Here is a 24,818-nt window from a genome sequence, read left to right as displayed (position 1 = left end):
TCTGGGAGGAAAACAGCTATAAATATTTGATTTTGATTTTGATCATTCTTGCCTATGACATTCAGACATTATTATGATACAGTCATCATATTCTGAGTCAGTATGCATTACACCAGTTAAACCAGTCTCAACTGGGATTTCTGCCAACAATGTTGTATGTTGAACATCCATCCATCAAGTATGATACAATAAGAAGTGCAATACCTGAAAAAACACATTCCTACTATGAATGACTACAGTAAAATATGACTATTAGAGTGGCATCTTCAGAGATAATTTTTTTAGAAAATTTTTAAAAAGTTTCATGCCCACGAGAACATTCTTTTTATTTTTTAAGGTAAATTATTTTGCTTGGATTGGAAACTTTTCCCCTTATTTTATGCTGCTTCAACATTTACAATGCAAGCACGTCAAATCTGGCATAGTTCATGAGAACCAGAAAGTTAAATCAACTGGTCTGGGTATCTCCACCAATATTTAAATAAGCATGAAGTAAACAAACAGTGAAACAAGTTATTAAAATTTCATACTTCAGGAAACCAAGCATTACTAGCAGCATTTAGAAAATCCCAATGAATGACTTTGAGCCCAAGTGTGCTTCCGACATTGGTATCAAAAGCTAGTCCCAGTTATGGTCATCTGTAAATGTGGCTCAGCTGCCAAGCTCCTCTGGCCTTCCAGATTGGGCCCATAAGATCACTGGGAGCAGCTTTAAAAAAAAAATAGTTTTAAATGCAATGTTCTTTTTTTATTCTTTTTGTTTCTAAGTCACTTTAGATTCATGTTTTCAAGGTTTTTTTCTTTAGCTGCTAGGGTAAGAAGAAAAAGACAGAAAGAGATAGAGACTAAAAGAGAAAGAGAAATAAAAAGGAAGAGAAAGAAAAGAATCTTGACAATGAATGCCTTGTCTTTTATATCTCTCTCTCTCATAAAATTGACAGTGCTTCAGCAATATCCAAAGTCAGAGCATACTTGGACCTCACTGAAACAAATTTACATCTAGAAGTGATGGCTGTGACATCTGAACAATTATTAAAATACTAAAAAAAAAATATAAAACAACAAGGGGAAATAACTTCAGTCCTACTCTGTCATGTTAAGTCCGTACTTATCTTTTGAGTAACATCACATCTGTTAATACTAAGATCACAAAAAATGCCAGAAATAGAAATCTGACAACACTGCCTCTGGAATGAGGTTGTTTCAGATTCTTACAATACTGGATTATCAAAATAACTCCCATGAAACTGGTACACCAAAGCCATTAATAGCACAGATTAATACTACAGTCTTGGCATCAGGTTCTCGCATTCTCTCTCTCCCGTTCCCTCTGTCTCTCTCATTCCCTCTCTCTCTCTTTTTAAAAGAGGTCAGTAATTTCAAAACAAAAATGTGCCTCCCCTCAACGTATTTCCAATGTTGTGCTTTCCATGAAAATCTGGAGTGCTAGCAACATTTCTGTTCAATACGTTTTGAATAAGGCATTTCTAGATTCTGAAAAGGGATACTTAAACTGTACCACAAACTAATTTTGGACTACCAGATCCCAGCTCCTAGTGGGAAACCCTCCTTTATATGAGTGCACTCTCATCCTCCATAAGGAGATTTTTTCTGAAAGTAAAGATTTCTTACATGGGTAAGGGTAAACACGATGAGGACTTGAATGTATGAGCTCTTAAGGACAAGTACTGCTTCCTTTGGATCTTGTACAACACTTAGCAGACTGTCAGCACCTAACCGTAACAAATGTTGAGGAAATATTTAGAAAAAAATAAACAGGCCTTACTCTGACTTCATTTCTGTCAGTCTAAATCAGGAGTAACACAACTAAAGTCATAGGTAAAATTATGACACAAAGGTAAACCTGTCATTGAGTTCAACAAGGTGAAGATTTTTTGTCAGGGAATGGTATAAAATCCTTCTCTTTTTATGTGCTATAGATAGTTACATTCATTAGACGTTTCTGTATCTAAGAACTGGCTAACGCAGAGAGATTCAAATAATGCCACCACTTAAGACATGTGCCCAAACATATTCACTGGAAGTTGCAAAGCTTCAGAAATGCATCACAGGATCCATTACTTTGCCTTAAACATTGCAGCTTGCACAACCTGGCCTATCATATGATGCTAAGGCATTTTTCTCTAATTAGATTCCATTTGGAGAATCAAAAGATACCAAACACTTCCTCAGAAATACCACCGTATATGAATCACAAATGCAACATGGCATTTAAGCATGAGGTTGGGAAACTTGACTTCTGTTTCTATATCAGACATACGTCTCCCCAACTCCTGCTGAATACACTCTGATCATCATACTGCATGACTTCTCAATTAAACAAGCCAACCTTTGAAGATACACCTCCCACAAACAGAACACTAACAATTATTAGATGCTGTTGTTTTCAACTCCATAACGGTCCAGACGGCTGATAAGGATACAGACAGCATCCATCTTTTATGCTCTATGCTTGGAACCTTGGGAGCTGTGGGCTAAATTCTTGGCTCAACCAAACCTCCAATGTGATCTTGTGGAAACAATCTAGTGTCTGTACTTTGATTCTCAAACTAGAAAATGAGAGTGATAACATTTCTTTTATTCCGTACTCTATCTTCTTTATTTAGACTGTAATTGTTTTACAGCAAAGATTGTTTTAGGCACACATACCACAGAAAAGGAGGCTGAGATCTTGTCTAGTGCTTCTATGTGCTCCTGTGGTGCACACAATTAACTATACTAGATATAATTCTCAAACACCTAATTTCTGATCCCATTTGATTTCCTCTTATTTGTATTTGTGCATTCCAGTGTCTAAGGCTATGCTCTCCCAGTGTGCACTGCAACAATTACTCTAACACTTCTGCCACTGAGTATTTCTTGACTTGAAAGCTTCTATCCCAAAATCCAACTTTGATTAATCTTTCAACTGCATTAAGAAAGCACACCCTCACTCACTTTAGTACATGTATCTCATCTCCACTGTTTGTAAATTCCTGCAGGCCAATACTGTGCTACCTTCTAAGTTCTCTTCTACTAACACTTCTGCAACGAAGGTGAAAATGATTTTTCTGTTTTACCAACAAGCAAAAACCAAGAAATGTGGGGTTTATGCTTAGTTTATTTCCCTCTGTCTCAGCACTTTAGTTTTGGAGTTACATCAATGACTTACCGGTGATAGGCTTCCCGGCGGTACTTTTTCAGAGCGTGCCCATCCATGTTTGCAGGGAGGTCTGCTGCATTCTGGAGTCGGTCGCTCCATGAGGTCGTCATCTTCAAATGCTTACTTATTTCTGAAAGAGGCAGAAGAGAAAAGCTTGCTTAAGTTCAAGGTTTGTTTCACCAGAAAGTAGTCTGTTTCCGGGTACAAAGAGATACAATGCCACTCAGGAAGTCTTGCAAAGTACCCAGTGGAATGATCTGAGCTTGCAGGTCAAGCAAGATGCTTTCCTCTGAGATGTTTGATGAGATAGGGACTCAGAAGTGAAGAGCTGGGAGGGCTTTTCTATGTGGCTGGAACTACAAAGACATTCCTGTCCATCACAGTAAAAATGCATTTAGAAACAGAGACCTTGTTTTCATTGCTGAAAAGGGGTATCTTTCACCTTAAAGTTACTAATATGCATTAGCTACAGGTGATGGAAAACCTACCCTTTATACATGGGATACATTAGGCAGGGCAAACCCTACAAACCCCAGTGGGACCAACCTTGCCACTTTTACCACAAGGTAAAAATAAAGAGCCTTGTCTCTGGCCATTTGATCTCTAAGCAAAGACAAAGCTTCAAACTGATGGTAAATTAGCAGAAACAATTGGGAGGAAAGTAGAAAGATGATCTTTTGTCCTCTGCAGGTCAGCCACAGTCTTCAGACAGTGCAAGAACACACTGCAAACCTGTAATGCTAGCAATGCAAATATTCACCAGCAGATCTTCACTAACATCTGCACCCCTTCACAAGTACTGGTTGTCAAAACCAAACCACAGGACAGTCCTCATCAGGAAGGCCCTGCAGTGAGGAAACAGGGGTGCCTTTCCTGATTGTGTTATTAGCACACTGGGGCGATCCTGATCCACCTCTCCTCCAGCCAGATGCATGTCCCACTGCATCCCTGACATCAGGTGGGATGATGAAGCAGCCCCACGGTGAGTCAGTTCAGCTCACCAGTCCAAGTCCTCACCCATCAAAACTAACCGACCAAAAGCAAACAAAAACTGGGAAGTTCTCCACTGGTCAGCAGGCTGAACCCAGCTCAACCTGCCACAATGCTATCATTAGAGCCGGTGTGAAGAATGGGGTGGGAGACACATCCCACAGTTATACCAAATTAGGTATAACATGAAACTACATTCTTGTGTAACCCACACAACTGCTGGACCACAGGGCTTGGCTTGTTTGCTCTTCCTTAAAAGAAACAAAACCACCCACAAGCTACACTGGTAATGATACAGCAACCATTTCAAGACACCTTTTAAATATGACTGCCCTCATTTTACAAAAGGGAAACTAGATGATTTCAGCAAAGCAGGGAGTAGAGCAAGCATCCACACCAGCGTTACAAGTCACGGCGCTTTTGGCAGTCACACGCATGCTCCCTCTCCTAGAGGAAATCTGTATAATTTTTTAGTTTTAAATTTGATTAAAAGAGCAACAGTTGCGATTGTCACAGCATTTGTTAGTCTATTTACCTACTAGTTGCTGGTCATAAAAATCAAACAGACAGCAAACAGCTTGGCTGTAAAAAATATCTTCCTCCCTCCCCCCAGCATTCTCCGCTTGTCTCCCAGTTACTATAACCAAGGTTTACAAATGCATCTTCTGCCACATCCTAAAGGTCACCAAATTTAGGCCCTGGCAGGCAGCCCAAGGGACCGCATGCCAGAGCCGAGAGCTCTCTCCCCTGAATTCCCTGCAACACACCCAGGAGAGGAGGTCACCGCAGCAAGAGGGCGACGGGCCATTCCAGCCAGCCGCAACTTCCACAACGGGGCATGCAGGGAGAAGCAGCTTCTAAAATAACCCAGGCCCCGGCCACTAAGGGCTTATAAGTAATTACCAGCTATTTAAGCCGTGCCCAAAGGCAGATGGAAGGCAGCACAGGGCACAGAACTAAACAGCCTGCAAGCATCAACCTGTTCCACTTCAAAGGCAAGACACTGCCTGCAGAAACGCTCCTTAATGGCAGCAAGAGCTGCAGCAGTCCTGGTGGAGGACAGGGGCCTTGGGACAGAAGCAGCATCCCTGCAAAAGTGACAGACTCCAGGTCAGCAGAGACGTGCAGTACGGTGAGTGATTGGTATCACCCCAAGACTGCAAACTACAGAAAGAACTTGTGTTCCCAGAGGGTGGAAAATCATCTGCCCTGTGGGTATTTCAAGATGGTCCAGATCATCACCACCTTGGTCTTACCTAGAGCTATTTTAAAGCTACCAACCTAGAGCTACAGATTCAGATCCAAAAGACACATACATTTAAGGCCTCTAAAAGGCAAGTTAAATAGCTCTGAAAAAACTGTTGCATGGCTGGTCTTATGACTCTTAGACAGCTCTGGGTCTAGGTCTTCCAGCTGAAAGAAGTCCAAATCCAAGCTTCCTGCCATTTAGAAGGGCTACATTCTTCTGCTTACCCAGCCAGACACATAGCAAGATTCAAAGATTTACACCCACAGGCAAAGCCAGAGACTTTCCATTCTGCCAGCCTCTTCTTCCCACTTCATCTGCTTCCCATCACCATCACACCACATCAGAGATGCTGACACAGGTACTAGGATAGGATTGCTCCCAACAGCCATCCATGCCAGACACCTGATAGTTCACCAATAGTATCCTACAAAATATCACAAAATCCAGATGGCAGAGGAATTTTAGCAGGCTACCTTTAATAACATCCTTTCTAAAATGAGGAATTGGTGAAGCAGTTTGAGCTCCTATGTGATGAAACCCTCCTCCACAGTAGGAGAAACTAGACTGCGTGTGCTGGGATTCAAAAAGCTGAGACTTGAGGAAACCACAAAAATCTGAGTTTCCATAATTAAGCAAGAAAGGCTTGAATTATTTTAATGATCCAGCAGTATTTTGCTGCAGCTGTGATGAACAGAGTTCATAGGCAGGACAAAGTTTGTAGACAGAGGCAATATCTTTTATTAGACCCCAACTGGTATGGCTGGAAAAAATAGACAGCTCTTAGGCACACAGACTTGTCTAAGTTTTCAAACTCTATCAGTTGCTCTAATAAAAGATATTACATCTACCTTCAGGCTTTGCCCTAATTTATTTATTGAAATCTTTCTTTTAATGTTCACACAGAATAAAATAAAAAAATCTGATGCTGAAGTTTTCTATTACATGAACTCAAAGGCACTCTTATAGCTTAGCAGGCTTACTTGGCACTGTGACAATAGCTTGCTGCTCTGAAATAAAACAGTAACAACTGACAAAAGATATCGTGATGGATGTTCCCCACCCAAAAGTCTTACTCACGCAAAAAGTCTCATGGACTTCAATGAAATTGTTCTGATGCTTGAAAGGTGTAAAAATCAGCCTACCTGCGTGGGTAAGAGACATGGGACCTGATCCCTGAATACAAATTCCTTCTTCCAAATAGAGAGAGAAAAAGAAGAAGGGCTGAATCACTCCATACACTTGTAAGCCACTGGAATAAACATCTAAGAGAGCAGGCAGCCAGCCAGGCAAGATTCTCAACTCCAACCAACTGAAATACGACGCATCTTTCTTTAGTTACAAATCTATTTTTGAAATCAATAACCTGTAAATAGCTTCATGTAAAAATAGAAATCTTTACATAGATAAAGCATGTCAGAACACCTCCCCATAATTTATTGCAAACATGCTCCTTGCTAGTGCAGTCTTAATTAAGCATCTGATAGCATTTATAGTATAGGGTTCATTTTGAAAAAGTATTTAAAATCTCAGCTTCAAAGTTTTGATACAGAGCTACTATCCAGCACACATGCCTTGGTCCAAAAGAACATGAGATTTTTAGCACATATTTTGAAATAAGTTCATTTGCTTCTTTCGTCAGATTTTGGCTGATTTCAAGTATTATCCATAGTGTATTTTTTTCAGGTACTCATACATATAAAATAAGATGCCCAGAAGCATTCCCCTTCAAGCTTTACTATTATTTTTCTTATCTTTTTTGGCCAACAAATAGTTAGAAATTTCTGCACCTGATAATACTTGATGTGTTCAGGTTAAATGCACTGCCTGTACTTTTTTCTGAGTTTGTTTCAACACTTTGATGCTGCAATGCCAAATCAGAGGCACACACACTAAAATGTAGAGATGAACAAAACAGCAGTGACAATCCCACTTTTTCCAGGATACTCTCCAAGAGCTTATACAGCATCACTAACCAATCCCAAGGTTGTAGAGTACTCACACTGATTTGCCATGCACTGTTCTGCTTCAAGAATCATTAATACCTTGTCAGTATGACCCACACATACACGTGCATGGTGGAAAGCGAACAGAGAGAAAAATCACACACTACTTAAAAGCTTTGTGTCTAGTCGAAGGCTGTGGGTGTACAGACAAGTCTTGTGGTGCCCTTGCCAAGCCTAGAGCAGTTCCTGGCTCCCCACTGCAACGCTGCTCCATCTCAAGGGGCTTTGTGGGGTCTCAGCAATGGAGAGGTGAACCATGTTAAAATCCTGAGAGAGGGAAAAAGCAAAGGGAGCAGGATTGGTGTTGGCTTGTTCAAGACTCATATCAAATTCCTGGTCCAGGTCATGGCATAGCCTCACAAACAGGGCAGGGGAGGGGAAAAGCAGTTTTTTCTACAGCTGAGAGGACTGTCCACGTAAGAGTGGTTAAGAAAAGTGAGTGACTCACTTTCCAGGAGTGTTCTTCTCCCCCCACTGAGGGAAGAAGTAGTTTGCACCCAGTTGAGGCTAGACATGTCGGACACCTAGCATCAGAGGAGATGAAATCCACTCGGCTTAGCATCACATCCTCTGATCCTCTGGAGCATCTGACATCCTGGGATGGACCACAGAAAGTGGCCAGGACTGTGTCATCCCCCTCAATAGCACCTCCTACTGCCGCTGTGCAATCAAGGGCTGGGCAGGCTTCTGGCCTCACCCAAAGGGCAGTTCTTACGCCTGTGATCCCAAAGCACTTCACAAACTCTGGTTCGCATAATACACTTAAGAGCAGCAAAAGGTGCTGTACCCATTTTGTCAGCTAAGGATAGCAGGGCAGAGGAGGTAATAACACAGAGCAAGTGGGAATCAAATGCAGAAGTCCTAATTCTTTAGTCCCTGTGCTAAAAACCAGTCTGACTTCCTACCGCTGTCAGGATAAATCACTGAGATATGTTGCATCTTCCTTGCGCAGTATACTTTAACACGAGTTCAAATTTCAATACTTAGCATCAACTGGCAGACATTGAGAGGTCAGCTAAAAAGTATATTAAATAGAATTTCATGCTTAACATTGCCAGCTTCATAAATACAAGCATGCCTTGATACATGTGCCCTGCTTGAAACTGCACAGTAGGAATAATGCCTACGCTGATACACCCTTAGCAAGCTCAAATTTCTACACATTTCTAAACATGCCTGACTTCTGCTCCCTGCAGGGGTCAAACCCTGCATTAACCCCTGCCTCTCCCATGTTGCGCCCATATTCCCAGCCTATTTACTTGTTTGCCATGCAACCATTTCAGTCTCCTCTTCAACTCTCAGGCACTGCGCTTGATCCACCCGCCATGCCCCACTAGCAGTGTCCAGCAGGGAAGAGCCCTCAAACACTCCACAAATCCAAACTTTGTGTGTCACAAACTCACTGAAGGGATGTGGCAGACAAGAGACAAAGATGAGACATCTTGGGGCTGCTAGAAGGCAAGGGTGACACAGAATTTCTAGAACTAAAAATGCCAACTAATGAGAAAAAAAATCTGTTAAGTGGTGTTTCTGAAACCCAGGAGAGCTATTCATGTGAGCTAAATACCAAAATCTGTGCTCACGCTCTGCTTGGGAAAAACAATGCAGAGAAAATGGGTGGGGGACTCCCCAGTCCACATTTTAATGTTCCTGACAACTCAGAACTACAGGTCCCAGATGTACAGAAGTCACTATGATCACAGAATCCAGGACTACCATCAAAACACACTGGAAAACAGGACAAACTGCTCCTCAAGTTCCTACCAGTACAATGTAAAAAAGAAAAAAAGTCTTGTGATAAACCAACTTGCAAAATTTGGTGGAGGTCCTACTTTTGGAGAGCTAAGGACAAAAAAAAGATTTTCTAAAAAGAAATCCTCACAGAGAGCTACCAACGAGAATGTTAAAAAATACACAGAGATGAACATGTTTAACCAGCCAGTCTGATAAAGTCTCCCCGGGAATCCTAAAATAATATTTTAGGCTACGTCAGCTTTACCTGATGGCAAACCTAGGAAATGCACTGCAAATGACAGCACTGGATTCAGTTAATGAAGCACTAGAAGACAAAAATATAATCAGTTTTGGTCAAGGAATCAGTTACACTAGGTATCTAGATCACACCTACACACAGTTGAAGACTGAGAACTACCTGTACTTACGCACAACAGAAGCCCCAAAGCAGGAGGCTTCTGACTCCTCCAAACCCCAGGGATGGATGCCAAACAACGCTCTGATTTTATTCTGAATTGCGGCCTTACACACCAGCTCTGTTAGTTTGTATAGTTCCTTCCCTCTCCCCCACAAGCCTGGGATGACAATTCAAACCACTCTGTGTTTTACTGCCAATGCTTCTGCTTAATAGCCAATGGCAAATTGTTTCCAAAAGGTGTTTTCAATTAGTGATGCTTTTGGAAAACTAGTATGTCCATGACTTGAGATTGCTGGAACACTGGAAAGCCCACAGTTTCCAAATATAAGCAGTGAAACTTGTAAATTACCTAAACCAGAAAACTGACCCTTCCCCCCCACCCCTTGTGCCTAAAGTTAAGTTCTTCATTTGAAGAACTTCCACTTCTGGGTGGCCACCTCTCTGACAGCAGGGCTTCAAGTTCATGATGGCAGGAAGGACAAAATACACTCTTCCTATTAGAACATTAAATTACTTCCAAGAGCCACTTCAAAGTATACTCTCAGCTCATGCTAATTAATACTTGAGGTTGGCTTTAAGCAGGATAATTCTGTTTGTCCATTACAGGGTATTAAAGAAGTAGAGATGTGCTGTTAAGAACCTGTTAAGGACACATGTATGGAGCTTACAGCAGATCCCACTTGCAGAACACAAAGACCCACTAGATGATATTAGATTGATAACACTCTCCTTGCTCCAGCAACTGTACTAACCCTCCCACCTCCAGCCTTGCAATCTTTGATGCTGGGTTTGAGTCCTCCCGCAGGAAGGGGGTAGCTGCTTCTCTTGGGCACGACCACAGTGCTGACATCAATGAAGCTGCTTTTTCCAAGAGCGTGCATTTAGTGAAATTGGTAAAGCGTGCCCAGTCATACATTTATTTAACTATGATCTGCCTGACAGATGACGGTAACTCATGGGTTATTTCTGGATGGGTAAGGTATAAGAAGGGAGAATGCTCCTCATGTGGCTTATTATAGGATTTGATTTCATTTCAGGGTGAATTTTATCTCTGTCATAAAGCCAGATGCTAAAGTAATGGCTATATATCAAATATGTGGTAAAATATATTTAACAAAACCCTGCTTATTTTACATGGATTTTTTTATTAGACTACTTCTGCTGACAACCATATCCACAGAAAGGCTGCACAGTGCCTAGAGCTCCAGTAATAATCCAGGACCCAAGTGCATTAGATGCACTAAAAACCACAGACAGATAAATTTGGAGTTTCTTCGGGTGACCATCCATTTCTATCCAAGGAGTTCTATTCATTCAGGAACTCCAGGGAGCAATAGTTATTTCAAATATTTTAAGCATTATTTAATTATCATCAATTTTATGGATGGTTAGAAAGGAATTTGGAAAACTATGAAATCTGCAGTGCAACTCTGTGAGGAGAAAACCTCAAATCTGACCCCCTCTGAGTACCATGAGACCATTCATTCTCCTCATTTATCTGTAACTGAGTTTACTGCCTTGAAAGAGGAACCACAAATTCCCCAGTGAGCTAATTAGCATATCTTCTAGCTTCCATATAGCTCGTGCTTCTCAATATTTCCTGCAGAATTACCATTTTAGTTGTTTCCAAAATACTGCTTCTTACACTGTTAGAGATAATGCTAGTTCTCCACTTCTCTAAGTCTAGTATGCCTCATATGGTCCCACTGCTAGAAAAAAAGGAGGAGGACCATATTTAAGGAATGCGAGATTTGATCCAGAAGAGCAAGAGCCATGCCACAGAGAGGAATCAGTGAACATGAGCTCTCAAAGAAATGCTGTGACTGCAGGTCAAATATGATTCTTGGATGTACAAGACTACCAAGCAGGACGCCATGTGCCTATCTGTCACTGCTACAAACACTGCTGGAAAACAGTCTTCAGCCAGCTGTCCCCATTCAAGAATGATACTGATTGTATTGAGGAAAGAATAAAACTGTAAAAGAGAGTAAGACTGGAGTGAAAGATATCAATTTACAAAGAACGGCTCTGCAGGTGATTTGAAAACAGGCTAGAAGCATTTACACACAGGAAAGCAGCACGACTGTGGAGGGCGCTCAGTCTAGCAATGATGGAACAAGAGCCCATGACTGGAAATTAAATAAATCCACACACATACACAATATTAACAGAGAGGACAGTTAGTTATGAAACAACAAATTTCTGAAGTCATTTTTCCATCAACAGAGGGCTCTAAATGAAGGGGGTGTGTGATGTTTAAATCAGCTTTTTTTCATAGAGTCAAGAATTAATGCAGAAAAGTCAAACAGTCTGAGCTACACAGTTAGTCAAACTGAGTATCATGCCTCAGGTGACTTTTTCTCACCTTACAAATCAATGTATTAGTGAATAAGAGGCTGAGGCACAAGCAATATTGGGAAAAAACCTCCAGAGAGAGGTTTCACCTGGAGATAACGTGAATTGACAAACAACGGCTCTTCTGAGCCAACACCAGCATGAACTGTGCACCCTAACAGCCCTGGGAAACTTGCCTCCTTGGGAAAAGGTCTTCAGCAGCCTGCAGCAACCTCTGCTGCGGAAGTTCCCAAACTGCTGTCCAACTGAGTGCCTGCCAATAGCAAGCATGGACCTGGCTAAGAAGATGTTCTCATTGCTTTTTGTTTCCAGCTGTTAAATTCCAGCAAGAAACACATAAGATAATTCAAATATTTTTCTCACACTGTTTTTCCCATAAGCAATTGCTCTAGTTGTGCAGGGCCTTGAAAGATTAAGAACTAGAGAGGAATTCAATCCCCCTGCTGTAATACAGACCACCCTAAAGAAAATATTGAAGAGTTCCCATATATTTGCTTTAGCTGAAAACTGGGAGGAAATATGGGCTTTGGTGCAAATGTGCACCACAATGGGAACTCAATATTGGACTGATATCTGCAAATACTAATATCATTGCTACAAAGATGAAGCATGACAGTGTGCTAGCCAAGCTGCAGGTTAACGTAAACAGCACGAAAGGCAGAAATGTCAGCATCGAAGCAACATACTGAATTCTGCAAATCAGAAAGGAATGTCAAGATAAACTTTGCTATTCTGGCTCTGTTCTTTTACATCAGAACAATCTGAAGCATCTTTAACAACAAATAAACTTGTCAGCAAGAATAGACAAATATCGGTACTCAGCAGCCAGAGCATGACTCCCCCTTCTCAAAGGAAATTGTTGGTTTCTTCCATCCCTTCAGCTTGTCACCCCTAAGTAACACTCTTGGTGTCCAAACCTGTGCGAGGTTCTATTACCAACTCAGGACAGCTGAACACTTCTGTGTGAGTTACAGTTCCCAGAGAAAGAACAAGATGAGACATGCCATCCCCAGAGAGAGAACTGGAAAGCCATCCTTCCACATACCGATTTCAAACCAAGGAACAACTGCCACTCTACCCTGCTATTAAGGATTATACAACAGTAGCTCTTTTGGCAGCAGATCACGGTGTTTCAAAACAATGACGCTTTTCATTAGATTCCACTGTGTTTCAGGAAGCAAATACAGACTTAATGGGCCTTTCCAGAAGTGCGGTAACAACCGACAAAATACTTGAGATGCACAACTCCGATCAGTAGCACAGTCATTCTGAAAGCATGCAACTGGGTCAGCTTGGATAACACAAACAGTCAAAAGTCCTCTTTATCTTCTAAACACTGAAGGTGAGGGAGGACATTTTTATTGGCTTTCCTTACTGACTCTGCTTACTGGTAAAAAACCCTCTTGTCTCTGAAGATCATGTCCCTGCTTCATTAATATTTTATAGAAAAAGCAAAGATACTGAAAGCTTATTCTGGCTTTTTTCTAATCTTTGAAAGTGAAAGAAAGAATAAAGATGACTTTTTAGAGACACTTGAACCCTCTTCCATGCTGGATGGGCCCTCTCTACATGTTTATGGGCTAGATAAACAGATGTGACAGCAGAATCAGCATCTGAACCATCCCCACAGGCTGGAAACCTGAGTTCACATCTCCCTCCAGCCTTGGCTGAAAGTGATCCCTGCTCAGCCCAGGTGTGGATAGCCAGCTGGCTACTCAGCCTGAGTCCCAGGGCTCTGGACACAACACTCGCCAAGGGACATGCTGCTGTGTAAAGAAGCTAGCGTACGTGAACTGGGGAACATTGGCTCCTCCTTCATAGAAAAAAGTTACTGAAAATAAACACTGAGATCAACAGCTGAAGATGATCCGGTAATTCTGAGAGCTGCTCTGTCAAAACCAGTGAGAACTTTTTTTTTCCCCTGCTAAGAGTTTTCTCCTCCAGCACCACTCCCTTCTTATCCCACCTTCTTTAAGGAAAATGATTACCAAATGCTCATGCACTAACTTGGTTTCTCTTCCTTTTGAGATCTTACCCACCAATAACAGGCAGATCATTGACAAATAAACCCATCTTTCCAAAAGACTAAGGATGAGCTGAGGACTATGGAACTAAGCCAGACACAGGAGAGAAAGCCTTAATACCCAGCAAGGTCACTGACTTCATATGCAAAACTCAGCCAGTTTTCAACTTGCTGTTTGTCCACAAAACACAAACAAGATAAAATAATGATACTTCTCAGCTATAAAGGGCACTGTGAGGATAAATACAGAAATCATTTAGTAAAAAGGACCTTGATTCTCAGTTATCCTAACATATAGGGTTCCAGACGCATACTAGCCTACTACAGATTTCACAGGCTTCCTACTTTTGTCCTCAATAATGGTTACCCATCTCTCTTCCAAGAAGCCTTCCCTGGGGTTGATCTAGCCTTTCAGGTGAGAACGGCAAGAATCTCCTGCATTCAGGCTCAGCTCATCAAATTCACTCTTGGGCTGGCTCTAACACTCTTCTGAAATGCTCATGAAGGCCAGAAGTACAACTCCCTCCTTCTCTACGTTCCTCCTAGTTCAGTAACCACAGGTACCCCTCACCTGAGCCACACAGAAATCCTCTTTCTCCCCAGACCAGAGGTTGGACACGTATTTATCACTCATTATGGAGATCAGAAAGGCACATAGCCAAAACCTTTCCTGCACTCTGTTCTTCGCAAGCAGTCCCACACAGCAGCTCCTTGCCGATGAGAAGCAAGCTACCCAGACCTACCAACTGAGCAAGCACAAAGACAAAAAAACAAGGAATGTGAAGTCTGTAGGTGTTTTGGAGTGCTCTTATGGTGTGAAGTTCCCCTCTGCATACAGAGCACAATTCATTCCTTTTCTGACCTGTTTTTTTTAATCAGAGGCAAACATAACAATTACAGTCCGTCTGATTACAAATAAAATTACAAGTCTCTCCTTGGGGCACAATAGTATCCCCACCTAGGTTTATCAGCCCCCAAATCTCATTTAAACTTGACAGATGTGTAGTAGCGAGGCACCACTGCAGGAAATTCTACAAGTAAATTAATTTTACGAATACTTCCTCTGTAGTATTCCCATGCTCTTCCAAAAGACTGCTCATTCATATAGCATTTCTGAGGCAACCTATGTAACTTAATTCATCAGTAAAATAAGTGAACATCTATGATGACTCTGAGCTTTTGCTAAGTGTCTGGCTTCTCTTTGATAACCTGTCTCAGCTTTATCAAGTGATACCAAAGGCCTACATTATACTGTTTTCCAACTGTATCAACTTCTTTTCTTTGGAAACTTTTTACTACCCCGTCCAAGCAAAACACAAACCACCAAGTTCATTTGAGAAAAATAACATCATCTTTCCATGGTCCCTTCAGCTCACTGTTTTTAAATGCATTAAATCAAGCCTTCTGACACAGGAGACTGTTCCCAGGCAGGAGCTGAGGACGACACACAGTGCTCTCTCTGCACTTGTCTCAGCATAGATAGTGCTCAAAGGGAACAGGCATGAAGTGACCTACTCTATCAGCTGTAACCTGAAGAAATCTGTCAACCTGAACAGTGAGAGAACATTAAGAAACAACTAAGATGGCATCATCAGCAGGTTCCTGATATCCCAAAACCAGAGCCGAGAGTTCCCAATGCTGAACCATCCCTCTGGCCGGGTCATCTGTCTTCAGGGAACCTCAACTATCTTGTTGATGTAGACTTGAAGACTCATTCAACAGTGTGGTCTTGTGCTCCTGCTGCGGATGAGTGAACACCTTGAATCCTCTGGGTTCTGAGATGCCTTTTAAAACGTTTGTCCCAAGCAGAGTAGTACCACAGCCCTGATACGCCGAGAAGGACTTCTTTTTCAGCATGTTACTTGACCTACTGTAGCCACTAAAAAAAAAGCTGACTACGCACCCAGCCAGCACAAAGCCTCCTGCGCAGGCACAGAAATGCCTCCTTCTAATTGCTTTCAAAACAGCAATTGAAAAAAATCCCAGCCTGGCTCTGAGCGTCACAACACAGGAAGACAGTTCTCTACATGTCCTAACCTTTCCAATATTTGTCCTTGACCCCACCAGCACACATCGATTTATGAGGACTGAAAGTGCTTTTTTTACTGTCTTTGTTAATATCTACTCACTACATGTCTGTGAAGAAAAATGAGTGGTAGATGAGTAAAACATTGTTAGTTTTTCATCATCCGTTCCCTCCTGATTGCTCAAGTTTAGCAAGCAGAGTTTTTTAGCCTTGGCTCATAAAACTGCCAGTGCAATATTGCAAGAGAAGTTACAGTACATGTAAAACAAGAGGTTGAGAACCTACCTTATCTATTATCATGTGAAAAAAAAAATAGGAAAGGTTAGATTACAAACATGTTTTTAACAAACTCTTAGAAAGGCCACAGTGTAATTTCCCTGGCTTAGAAGTAACAAAAGTCCCCAAATTATTGAAGGCTACAGATGGATATTTCACCTCAGATCACAGCAAGTAAAGCTCTTTCCAACTTGTATAAAACTTGCTCATAAAATATCACACACATTTGCTGATGATTGCAGCACTGACATTTTTTAACATTCTCACTTTCTATAAAATCATCCCATTTCAACACCACTATAAGGAGGATACCAGTAAACGCCAGAACATGTGTGAGACACATTCTGCTCAGGAAGTCTGCAGTCACCGAGTGGTTAATGGTACAGGCAAGCTAATGCCTTCTAGAGGTTAAATTCATACCATTAACTAAAAAGGACTTAGCAAAAGATCATCCAGTATGCTAGTCACTGACTGCTTAGCAGCAACACTTTTGGGTAGAACAAGCATTGTAAAGAATAGAGGAGAGGGGGTTTGTGTCTGCTTGACCCACTCACAGCTTTAGGTAGCAAATGGTCATTTTTAGCATTTTTCCCTAGCAGAGCTCTATCCATCCCTGTCAGCTGCAGCCCTGCTTTTGATGACAGGTGGAAAAGGTCTGCTGACCACTTCTAACTTCAGAGAGATGCTGTTCATGTGTTTGTACTTCCCTTTAGGCAATGTTTTATTTTCCTTTAACAAAAAAAAAAACCACGAATGTGGAAATGCAGCATCCCCAAACACCGAAAGACTCAAAACAGGCAGTGCCTTGCTGACCTACCCTTCATCACTGGTGCACCAACTGACTGGTGCTTGCGACATGAAGCGGAAAATGAAATCTGACTCCTGCCTCAGTTTCCAGACAGCAGAACTAACAGATGATTTACCAGTCTGGCTTGCTTCTATGTTAAATTCCTCTTTCCAGCTTCACTCAGCCACTTGTATTCAATGGTAGGAAAGCTACAGGAACTGAACTGGAAGAGCAGTTTCCAGGGTCAGCCTCAAGCTAACTGGTGCTCAGAGCACCTGCAATTCATGTCCAACTGATCAGTTTTTTCTCTAGGGAATGAACTCCTCCTGACCTAAAAGCATACACAGAGAATAACATTATAAAAGTGGAACTGAACAAGTAATGAAAAAGAAACAACAATGCAGTTATTATGGGTATCTGTTCTTAAAAGGTCTCAGTGAATACTGCATAGGATGTCAGAAATGACATGATTTAACCAGGACACTCCGGACAAAGTTTTGCAGCCCTTTCCGGTGACTTCAAAGGACACATATGTGTTAGTCTTGAAATGGAATTGCTTTGTAATATCCAAAAAGATGAATTGAAAAGATCGGAAAGAAGCATTTGAAATACCTTTGCCAACATGTTCAGCTCTTCCTTTGGGGGGAAAAAAGGTATCTCAGATGGAGAAAGCAAAGGAAATCATAATCTAAAAAGATTATTTATTTTTAATTGCAACTGGTTCTATTTATTGACTTCCAAAATTACCTAAGCAGCCTGCCATTTACTAGCACTTACTCTTAGATGTTATTATTGGTAATTGCTGTGTTATGATTACAAAGCACTGGCATAAATCTCACTCGGCACCTCTTTGGGTTTCTGAGGGCAGAACATTCACATGCTCTTCTCTGACCCCATGTTCCTAATCATTCGCCATGCACGCCTATGTGCAACTCATCACCAACTGAATCAACCCAAACACCAGCTGAATTCAGCTGGTCTAGAGATTTTAGCATGCTTTATGCTAAACCATCAGTCTTCTTTCTTTTGAATTTACTTTCCTTCCTAGGTTATTTTAGAAACCGATTAGAAAGTTTCTCTTGTTGTATGGCATGGCCAGATGTACTACATTTGATGCAAATGCCAAGAGGAGAACGGTCCAAGTAGGAAAGTATGAGTTGATTCCCACCCACAGCTACCATTCTCCAAAGGAGATAAGGAATACTGATTTCAGCAGTGAACACTGCCTGAACAGCTAAACGCTTCCTCCTGAACCCAGCGTACACAGCTGGGATGCAGCTGTTCCTACCACAGCACTGCAGGCAGCAGCTGCTGCCAGGGGAAAGGGACAACCCACCCAGAAGGTCCTACAATCCAGATCTGGCCACCACAACTGCCAAAGCTGGACCACCCCAGCTGGAAAGTATTTTGGGGAAGTGTACTTTCCTGGAGGGTTCAGCGAGAATTTGCTTCCTGAAAATCTAGCAAGAACATATCTTACTGAAGTGTTTTATGTATTATGCCAATGTTAACAGGGAGAACTACAAGGCCTGGGTCAAAGCCAGCTAATCCAAAGGCCTGTTCTTAAGTAAACAGTGGAAAACCACTCTACTTCAGAGCCTCCCACAGAAACCCATACAGGAAATCTCTGTTTTACCCTTTCCTCCGAACCAATTGTGCCAAGCAAGGTTAAATGATAATGTTGTAGTAAGCATATATGCAAAATAATAAGTTTTTGTTTGAAAATATCTGGAAGGCAGCTGTGAGTTGTGAATATAACTAAATTAAGCTAAGTTTTGACCGCATAATGGCTTCAAGGAACCTTTGTTTTTATATAAATGACTTGTGGTGAAAAAAGCCGGAATGGTACTTTTGGAGACCAAAACTGTCATCTTATTTACAGGATGGGTACAACACAAGCAGTACTAGAGTACATTGTTCCCACACGCCTGTTTCTACTAACTTCACTTTGGAACGACCTTCAAATCTCAAAAGAATCACATCTCCTTGGGCCTCCCCTTCTTCTTCCATTCACCTACAGAAGCTGTGCCCACACTTCCTTTAATTCAAAAGAGAAACTAACAGGTGCTCATGTACCAGCATCATTTCTATAGGTATCTCATTACTGTGACTCCTGCTCTCCACATTTAACAGGCTCGCACCTTTGCAAAATTTACAGTAGTTTTAGCCGGTATGATGCACAGGGTAAGAACCCGCTTGTTTTCTTGCTTACATGTTAAGAGAAGATAGCATGCAGGTAATCACAGTGGGGTTTCCAACCTCCCCAGTTTAGTCAGAACTTTTTCTCTAATGAAACTACCAAAAAAGGGCTGGCTGTGCTGGTAAATCCCACAGCAGGTATTCATGCCCAGAGGATGATAAGCTAAGGTCACCAGCAAGCAACAAGTTTAGCCTCGACCATTCTGTCCCAGACTTGACAAAGGGATAGGACTGAGAGGGCTGGCACACAGCCGTTTGCTACTCCTGCGTCTGGGGACCCGACTGTCCTGGAAGTAAAAGCAAACCTGCTTTTGACCTTATAGTAAGGTGCACACACTGTTATACATTCCGGTAGTAGTAAGATTCGACACGGGCTGCTGTGGGGTTTTTTAGGCTGAATTATTCAGGGTCTCTTCTTGATCTCATGCTGTCATATAAAAAAATGCATTTCTCCTAATATGGCTTCATACAGGCAGGTCTCCCAACCACCTTTTTAGCCCTGCAAACACATGCATGAGACTTAATGACTACCCTTACGTAGGTGGGTTTAGATTATCAATTGCTTAGAGTGGCTAGCTTAAATACCTATGCAATTTCTTCCAGATGTTGCTTAAGGTCTATTTACTGTACATTAAGTTCTATTTATTGTACATGCTGGATTCTCTCTGGTTGTGTTAAGAAAGCAGACTCATGTTATACACACTCTCTATGTAGAGTACACAGTCCAAGGTTTTAGGAACCATTCCAGTTAAGGAGTCATTATGATTAAAAAGCAAAACACAGCTCATTGCTATGAGCATCATAACCATGACACATAATAATAATTTCTTTAGTAGCACAAAACAGACATTTTTCAATAGGAAATATTTATATGAATGTGCACTTTGGAGATGCTCAAAGAATAAGACATGCTTCAGCACAGAATAGCCAACTTTTGAAGACTTAGATTGTGGCCATTTCAAATGGTATTTGTGCTGCTGACACTATAAATAAAATTTTAAAAGTAGATGCAGTACAGACAATAAGTGAAGAATTCCCATGCGCTGACTTGGTAACATATCTCATCCCAAACACATCCCAAAGAGTGAGACAAGGCTTCCAGTCCCCGGCACATTCTGTTCAGTTTTCTGTCCTATTATTCTCACTGCTAAAAAAGCCACAGCTGTTTTATATCAGGACACCCAGCGTTCATGAGCCACCCCGAGGCAAGGACACAGCGTAGAGCAGGCACTGCGAACTCTTCCCAAGGTACATCACTCAGGCTGTCCTCCGCTGACGTATAGCGCTGTCCTCAGTCTCCCTTGGGGTAGAGCTGAAGGGCCTTGCTCTCTTCATGGGTTTACAGTGGATGGCATACAAGTATTTCTTATCCAGAGGTGATTAGCTACTGAGGTGTTCTTTTAAAGGAGTGAAGACAAGGCACGGCCCTGCCAAACAGCAAGCCAGTTCCTATGACAACTTTCCACTGCAGCCTGGCTGGAGACCATTAATCCACCTTCCCCATCCCCAGGCCAAGCAGCTTCTAAGCAGTAGCGTTACTTTGGGCCATTACAGACCTCTGCAGGATTTTCACCAGTGGCTGAGCAACAGCAGGTTGCACGGTACTGAACCACCCAGATCCCACAGCACTCCCTAATTTCAAACTTCTACAAAAGAATAGGTTCACTGAGTGTGACTGCGTGACCTCGCTCCTGTCTCTTGCCCAAGATTTTCAGAGCAGACCTGCAGTCAGCCCTTCTTCCTGCACCTCCTTGTGAGTCAGTATCTACAATTTCTGTAGGATTCAAAGGTTGCAGATCATCTCAGTTTGTCCTGGAGCACCGCAAACCTGCTCTGCCCGGGGCCATCCCCAGATAACAGCTCGTGCTGCAAGATAACCACCCATCTATCAGTTTTTAACTGAAGCATTATTTTATTAAGCTGAACTGCAAATATCAGGTATGATGTGAGCAAATAAACCTATCTGCTTTTTCAATAAGCATCAGTTAAACATCATATTTTAATAGCTTGCTTCCCTTTTACTTTAGATGCAAAAATAATACGCTTGAATATTTTTAAAGGAAATAAACCACTCCTTTCAAAGAGTACAATACCGCAGTGTTTACCAGTAAACACCACACTAAGGTTTCTGTTTTTTCAAAAACAAACATTCCCCTGGAAGTTAAAAAAGGTCTAGGATAAATATTTCTAGTGATTTTAGGAAGGGTCTGTTAACTTTCAATTCAAGCTGTATCAGGAATCAAACATGACAAGGAGTAACAATTCAAAGGGGGGGTGTTATTATTATTATCTTCATTATCATTGTTATTATTAAAAATTGCCTACAAACTGGAAATTTGCCTGGGAGAATTTCAGCTTGCATCTGATTTTTGCTAGCGTATATCCTAGAAACAGCATATAACACTAACGCTACCAGTGCAAATATACTAAAGGCTGCTAATTTCAAACCTCAGCTGAAAACATTTCTCCCATTCTTACAATTTTTCTCCCCATTTAACTCTGCAATTGTACTTAATTCAATGGAGCATTTTAAATGCAATTCAGCGGTGCATTTTGCCATACAACTTGTCTGAATGACACTATACAGAGTAAAGGTTGTATTGTACTATACAATGAAAGTACATCTATGCTTGAACAAACTCCAACTACTGTTAATCAAACCAGCAAGTTCCTGAATGATCTTTTGGATTCTGGACTAATGGCAATAGATTATTTTAAATAGCAGTCCTACTCTGAAATATGTTTAGGTTGACACGGGCTGACAAGGGCCGTGACAGACTCCCAGAGCTAAGCTGATCAGTTCACAAGTAAAACACTGGGGTTTTTCCTTGCTGCCAGAACTACAAATTCAGCACGTGAACCGAAGATCAAAATGTAGTTTTGAGTTTTGTTTCTGGTTTTCAATTAAACCATGCAGCACCTGAAAGGGCATGTAAATCTTCGTATTTTCGATTTATTCACTAGTGACAAGCAAGTGTACGGATCAATACAATATGACAAGATGTTACTCTCAACTGACACAGAGAACCATTTGGATAGGTAAGAGGGAGATGTTCCTAAGCGAGTACTTAGAAAGCATTTTGCAGTCTTTGAGGTTCAGATGGTAAATCTTCCAGAGCTAAAAAAATCTTTTAAAACACAAACGATTATGCCTTGGGAGGAATGTTCCCAAGATCACGTCAGAGAGGATCCTTAGTATCCAGCTTGGCAGCCTTTAGGAACACTAGCAAGGGAAACTTGAGGGCTTCATGATCTCAGTGGTTCCAGAAATTTTTTAAACTGCCTGTGCTACAAGAAACAGTACTGCCCTATTAAGTCATCTAGTCTATCAGAAACCAGTGTAGGTTTGTTTCCACCATGGATTTTGCAACATTATTTTTGGCACAAAAGGAGGGATTTAAAAAAAAAAAAAAAGCATAAGCAAAATGTGAGCAAAGCAGTTTTGTGGTGGGTTTTTTATTTATTTATGTGGTGCCTCGCTCCTGGCTTTAGGTTATCAGCTCAAGCTTGATACAGCCCGATTGCCAAGAGCAACTCAAACGAAAGGCAGCAGTGACAATGACCTCTCGCTCTGATGCAAGGCTGTCCGGGAAGTGTTCTACCCGTGGCCGGGATCAGGCTTTCCTTTACCGAAGAGGATCGCCTCTACCCGCCTCCCCAGCCGGGCTGGCGGCTACCCCGGGGAGAAACTGTAATCTGGAAGGTGCCTCCGGGACCCCTCCGGTCCACGTGGGGCGGAAGGCGGAAACGAACACCCCGGGTGCTGGCCCCAAACCTCAGAAACACCTTCCCGAAGGCTCCTTCTTCTCAGGCTGCACCTCAGGCGGCAGAGGGGGAAGAGCGCTCCCCGCGCCGGGCCGGCAGGCAAACGGCCACCCTGCCCCAGGGAGGGGAGCAGCTCGAGGTCCTGCCTGGGGACAGCCTGCAGCTGGGAGGGGGCAGCTCGAGGTCCTGCCTGGGGACAGCCTGCAGCTAGGAGGGGGCAGCTCGAGGTCCTGCCTGGGGGCGCGGAGGGGAAGGGATCGGGGGTTCACCCCGCCGGGGACGGGAGAGGGGGTCCGTCCGGGATGGGCTGAGGTAACCGGAGGCCGCCCCGCTTGGGACAGGATGGGGCTCCCGGGGCACAGCGGCCGGGCAGGGGAAGGGGCCAGCCGAGCCCCGGGGAAGCGGCGGAGCCGGCGGGCGCTGCCTCCGAGGGAATCCCCGCACCGGCAGAAAAGGAAGTACCGCCGGCGGGTACCCGAGCTCCACTCGCTGCCCCTCCCCTCCTCAGCCCCAGCCGCGACGGCGGACAGACCCCCCTACGCGGGGTGCGCCCCTGAGGGGAGCGGGGAGGGGGCGCTCCCCCCCAACCCCCCAACGGTCCTCGCAAACGGTACCCGCCACGCGCCGCGCGCCCTGCGCGCGCACGCGCACCCGCACGCGCGCACTGCCCCCGCGCGCCCGGGCCGCTCTCACCTCCTGCCGCGCTCGGAAGAACTACCCCGCACAACTGCCGCAGCGCCGAGGCGGCTGCATTGCGCAGGCGCGGCCCGAACCCCGCCCCTCGCGGCGGTAGGGACCGGGGAGAGTGTGCGAGCGTGGCTCTCAGCCGCAGAGGAGCGGCGGCAGGGAGCGGTGGCAACGTGCCAACCCGCGGGACAGCCGCACAGACACCCCCACCCCCCCAACATCCCCCCCGGGCCTGGCATGACTCCGGCTAAAATCTCTGGGGCTGCACACCCGGCCCTGCACCCCCCCCCGGCCCTGCACTCCCGGCCTGCCTGAGCCTCCACAGTTCCGTCAGCCGGCCTCAGTGTCGCTGCGTGCCACGAAGGCTGAAGGAGCCAGGGCTTTGGTTAAAATAACGCAATTCTTGATTTTGGCGGGTGTGCATCTGCAGCGCGGGCAGGGGCAAGGGGAGCCGGAGTGCACCCCATCTACTGCAGGAAGGAGGGCGAGGAGATCCCGGGAGCAGCTGCAGGTGGCACAGGGGGCGATGGCCGCGGCTTGGGGGACACTGGCCGCAGCAGCGGCGGGGGGGGTGTTCCTGTGTGGCCATCCCGATCAAAGGTCCCACTGCCATGAGTGAGCACGGGCCTGCGTCTGTCACACCTGTGGGCATGGTGGTCTGGGCTGGCAAGGCTCGGGATGGTTGTGCATAGCAAAAACTATCCATTGGGTCCGTTCCCAGTTGTACCACACTGGGCCAGCACCGTCCCAAAAAGTGCCACGCAAAAAAAAACCCTTCCCAGCAAAACAAGCCTCCCTTTTTCTGCCTGTTTTTCCTGACCGCAGAGGCCTGGAAAAGGCTGCAGCCCCAGCAGGGTCCTGGCCACCTCAGGGTGGTCCCAGCCAGTGATGAGGGTGATGGCGGCTGTCTGCCTGCTCCAGCTCACCCCAGGCCACGCGGCTCTGCCAAACCGCTGGCACCCAAGCCCAGTCTCCTTTCCTGCGCTTCGGTGGCGGCCAGGCGCTGGGAATGCCTCCCCTCCTCCAGCAGCAGCTTTTCCAGCCCCGCCGCAGCGGTGCTTCCTTTATCTCCCCAAGGACGCTTCCCTCAGCTTTCCCTATCGCCTTCTGCTCTGCTCCGGGCGATAAGGCACTGCCACCACC

At 43.8% G+C, this 24,818-nt stretch overlaps 1 protein-coding gene across 5 annotated transcripts in view; it reads right to left on the bottom strand.

Moving 5' to 3' along the window:
- Positions 1-24,114, bottom strand: part of NT5C2 (5'-nucleotidase, cytosolic II) — a 62,754-nt gene extending 38,640 nt beyond the window's left edge. For 2 of the 5 annotated variants that reach the window (XM_054831005.1, XM_054831008.1), the window contains exon 1: positions 3,173-3,293. Coding sequence is in view for 2 of the 5 variants with exons in the window: in XM_054831004.1 (XP_054686979.1) it covers positions 3,173-3,273 (101 nt within the window). In the remaining 3 variants the exon portion in view is untranslated. Of the gene's footprint in view, positions 1-3,172; positions 3,294-23,681; positions 23,801-23,986 lie in introns of those variants that run through there. The other 3 variants (XM_054831004.1, XM_054831003.1, XM_054831009.1) reach the window with 3 other exon arrangements.
- Positions 24,115-24,818: the final 704 nt, after the last annotated feature.

Source organism: Grus americana, chromosome 7, assembly GCF_028858705.1.
Source record: "Grus americana isolate bGruAme1 chromosome 7, bGruAme1.mat, whole genome shotgun sequence".
Taxonomy (NCBI): Eukaryota; Metazoa; Chordata; class Aves; order Gruiformes; family Gruidae; genus Grus; species Grus americana.
The sequence above is the reverse complement of the archived record's forward strand: the minus strand, read 5'-3'. Positions and strand labels throughout refer to the sequence as shown.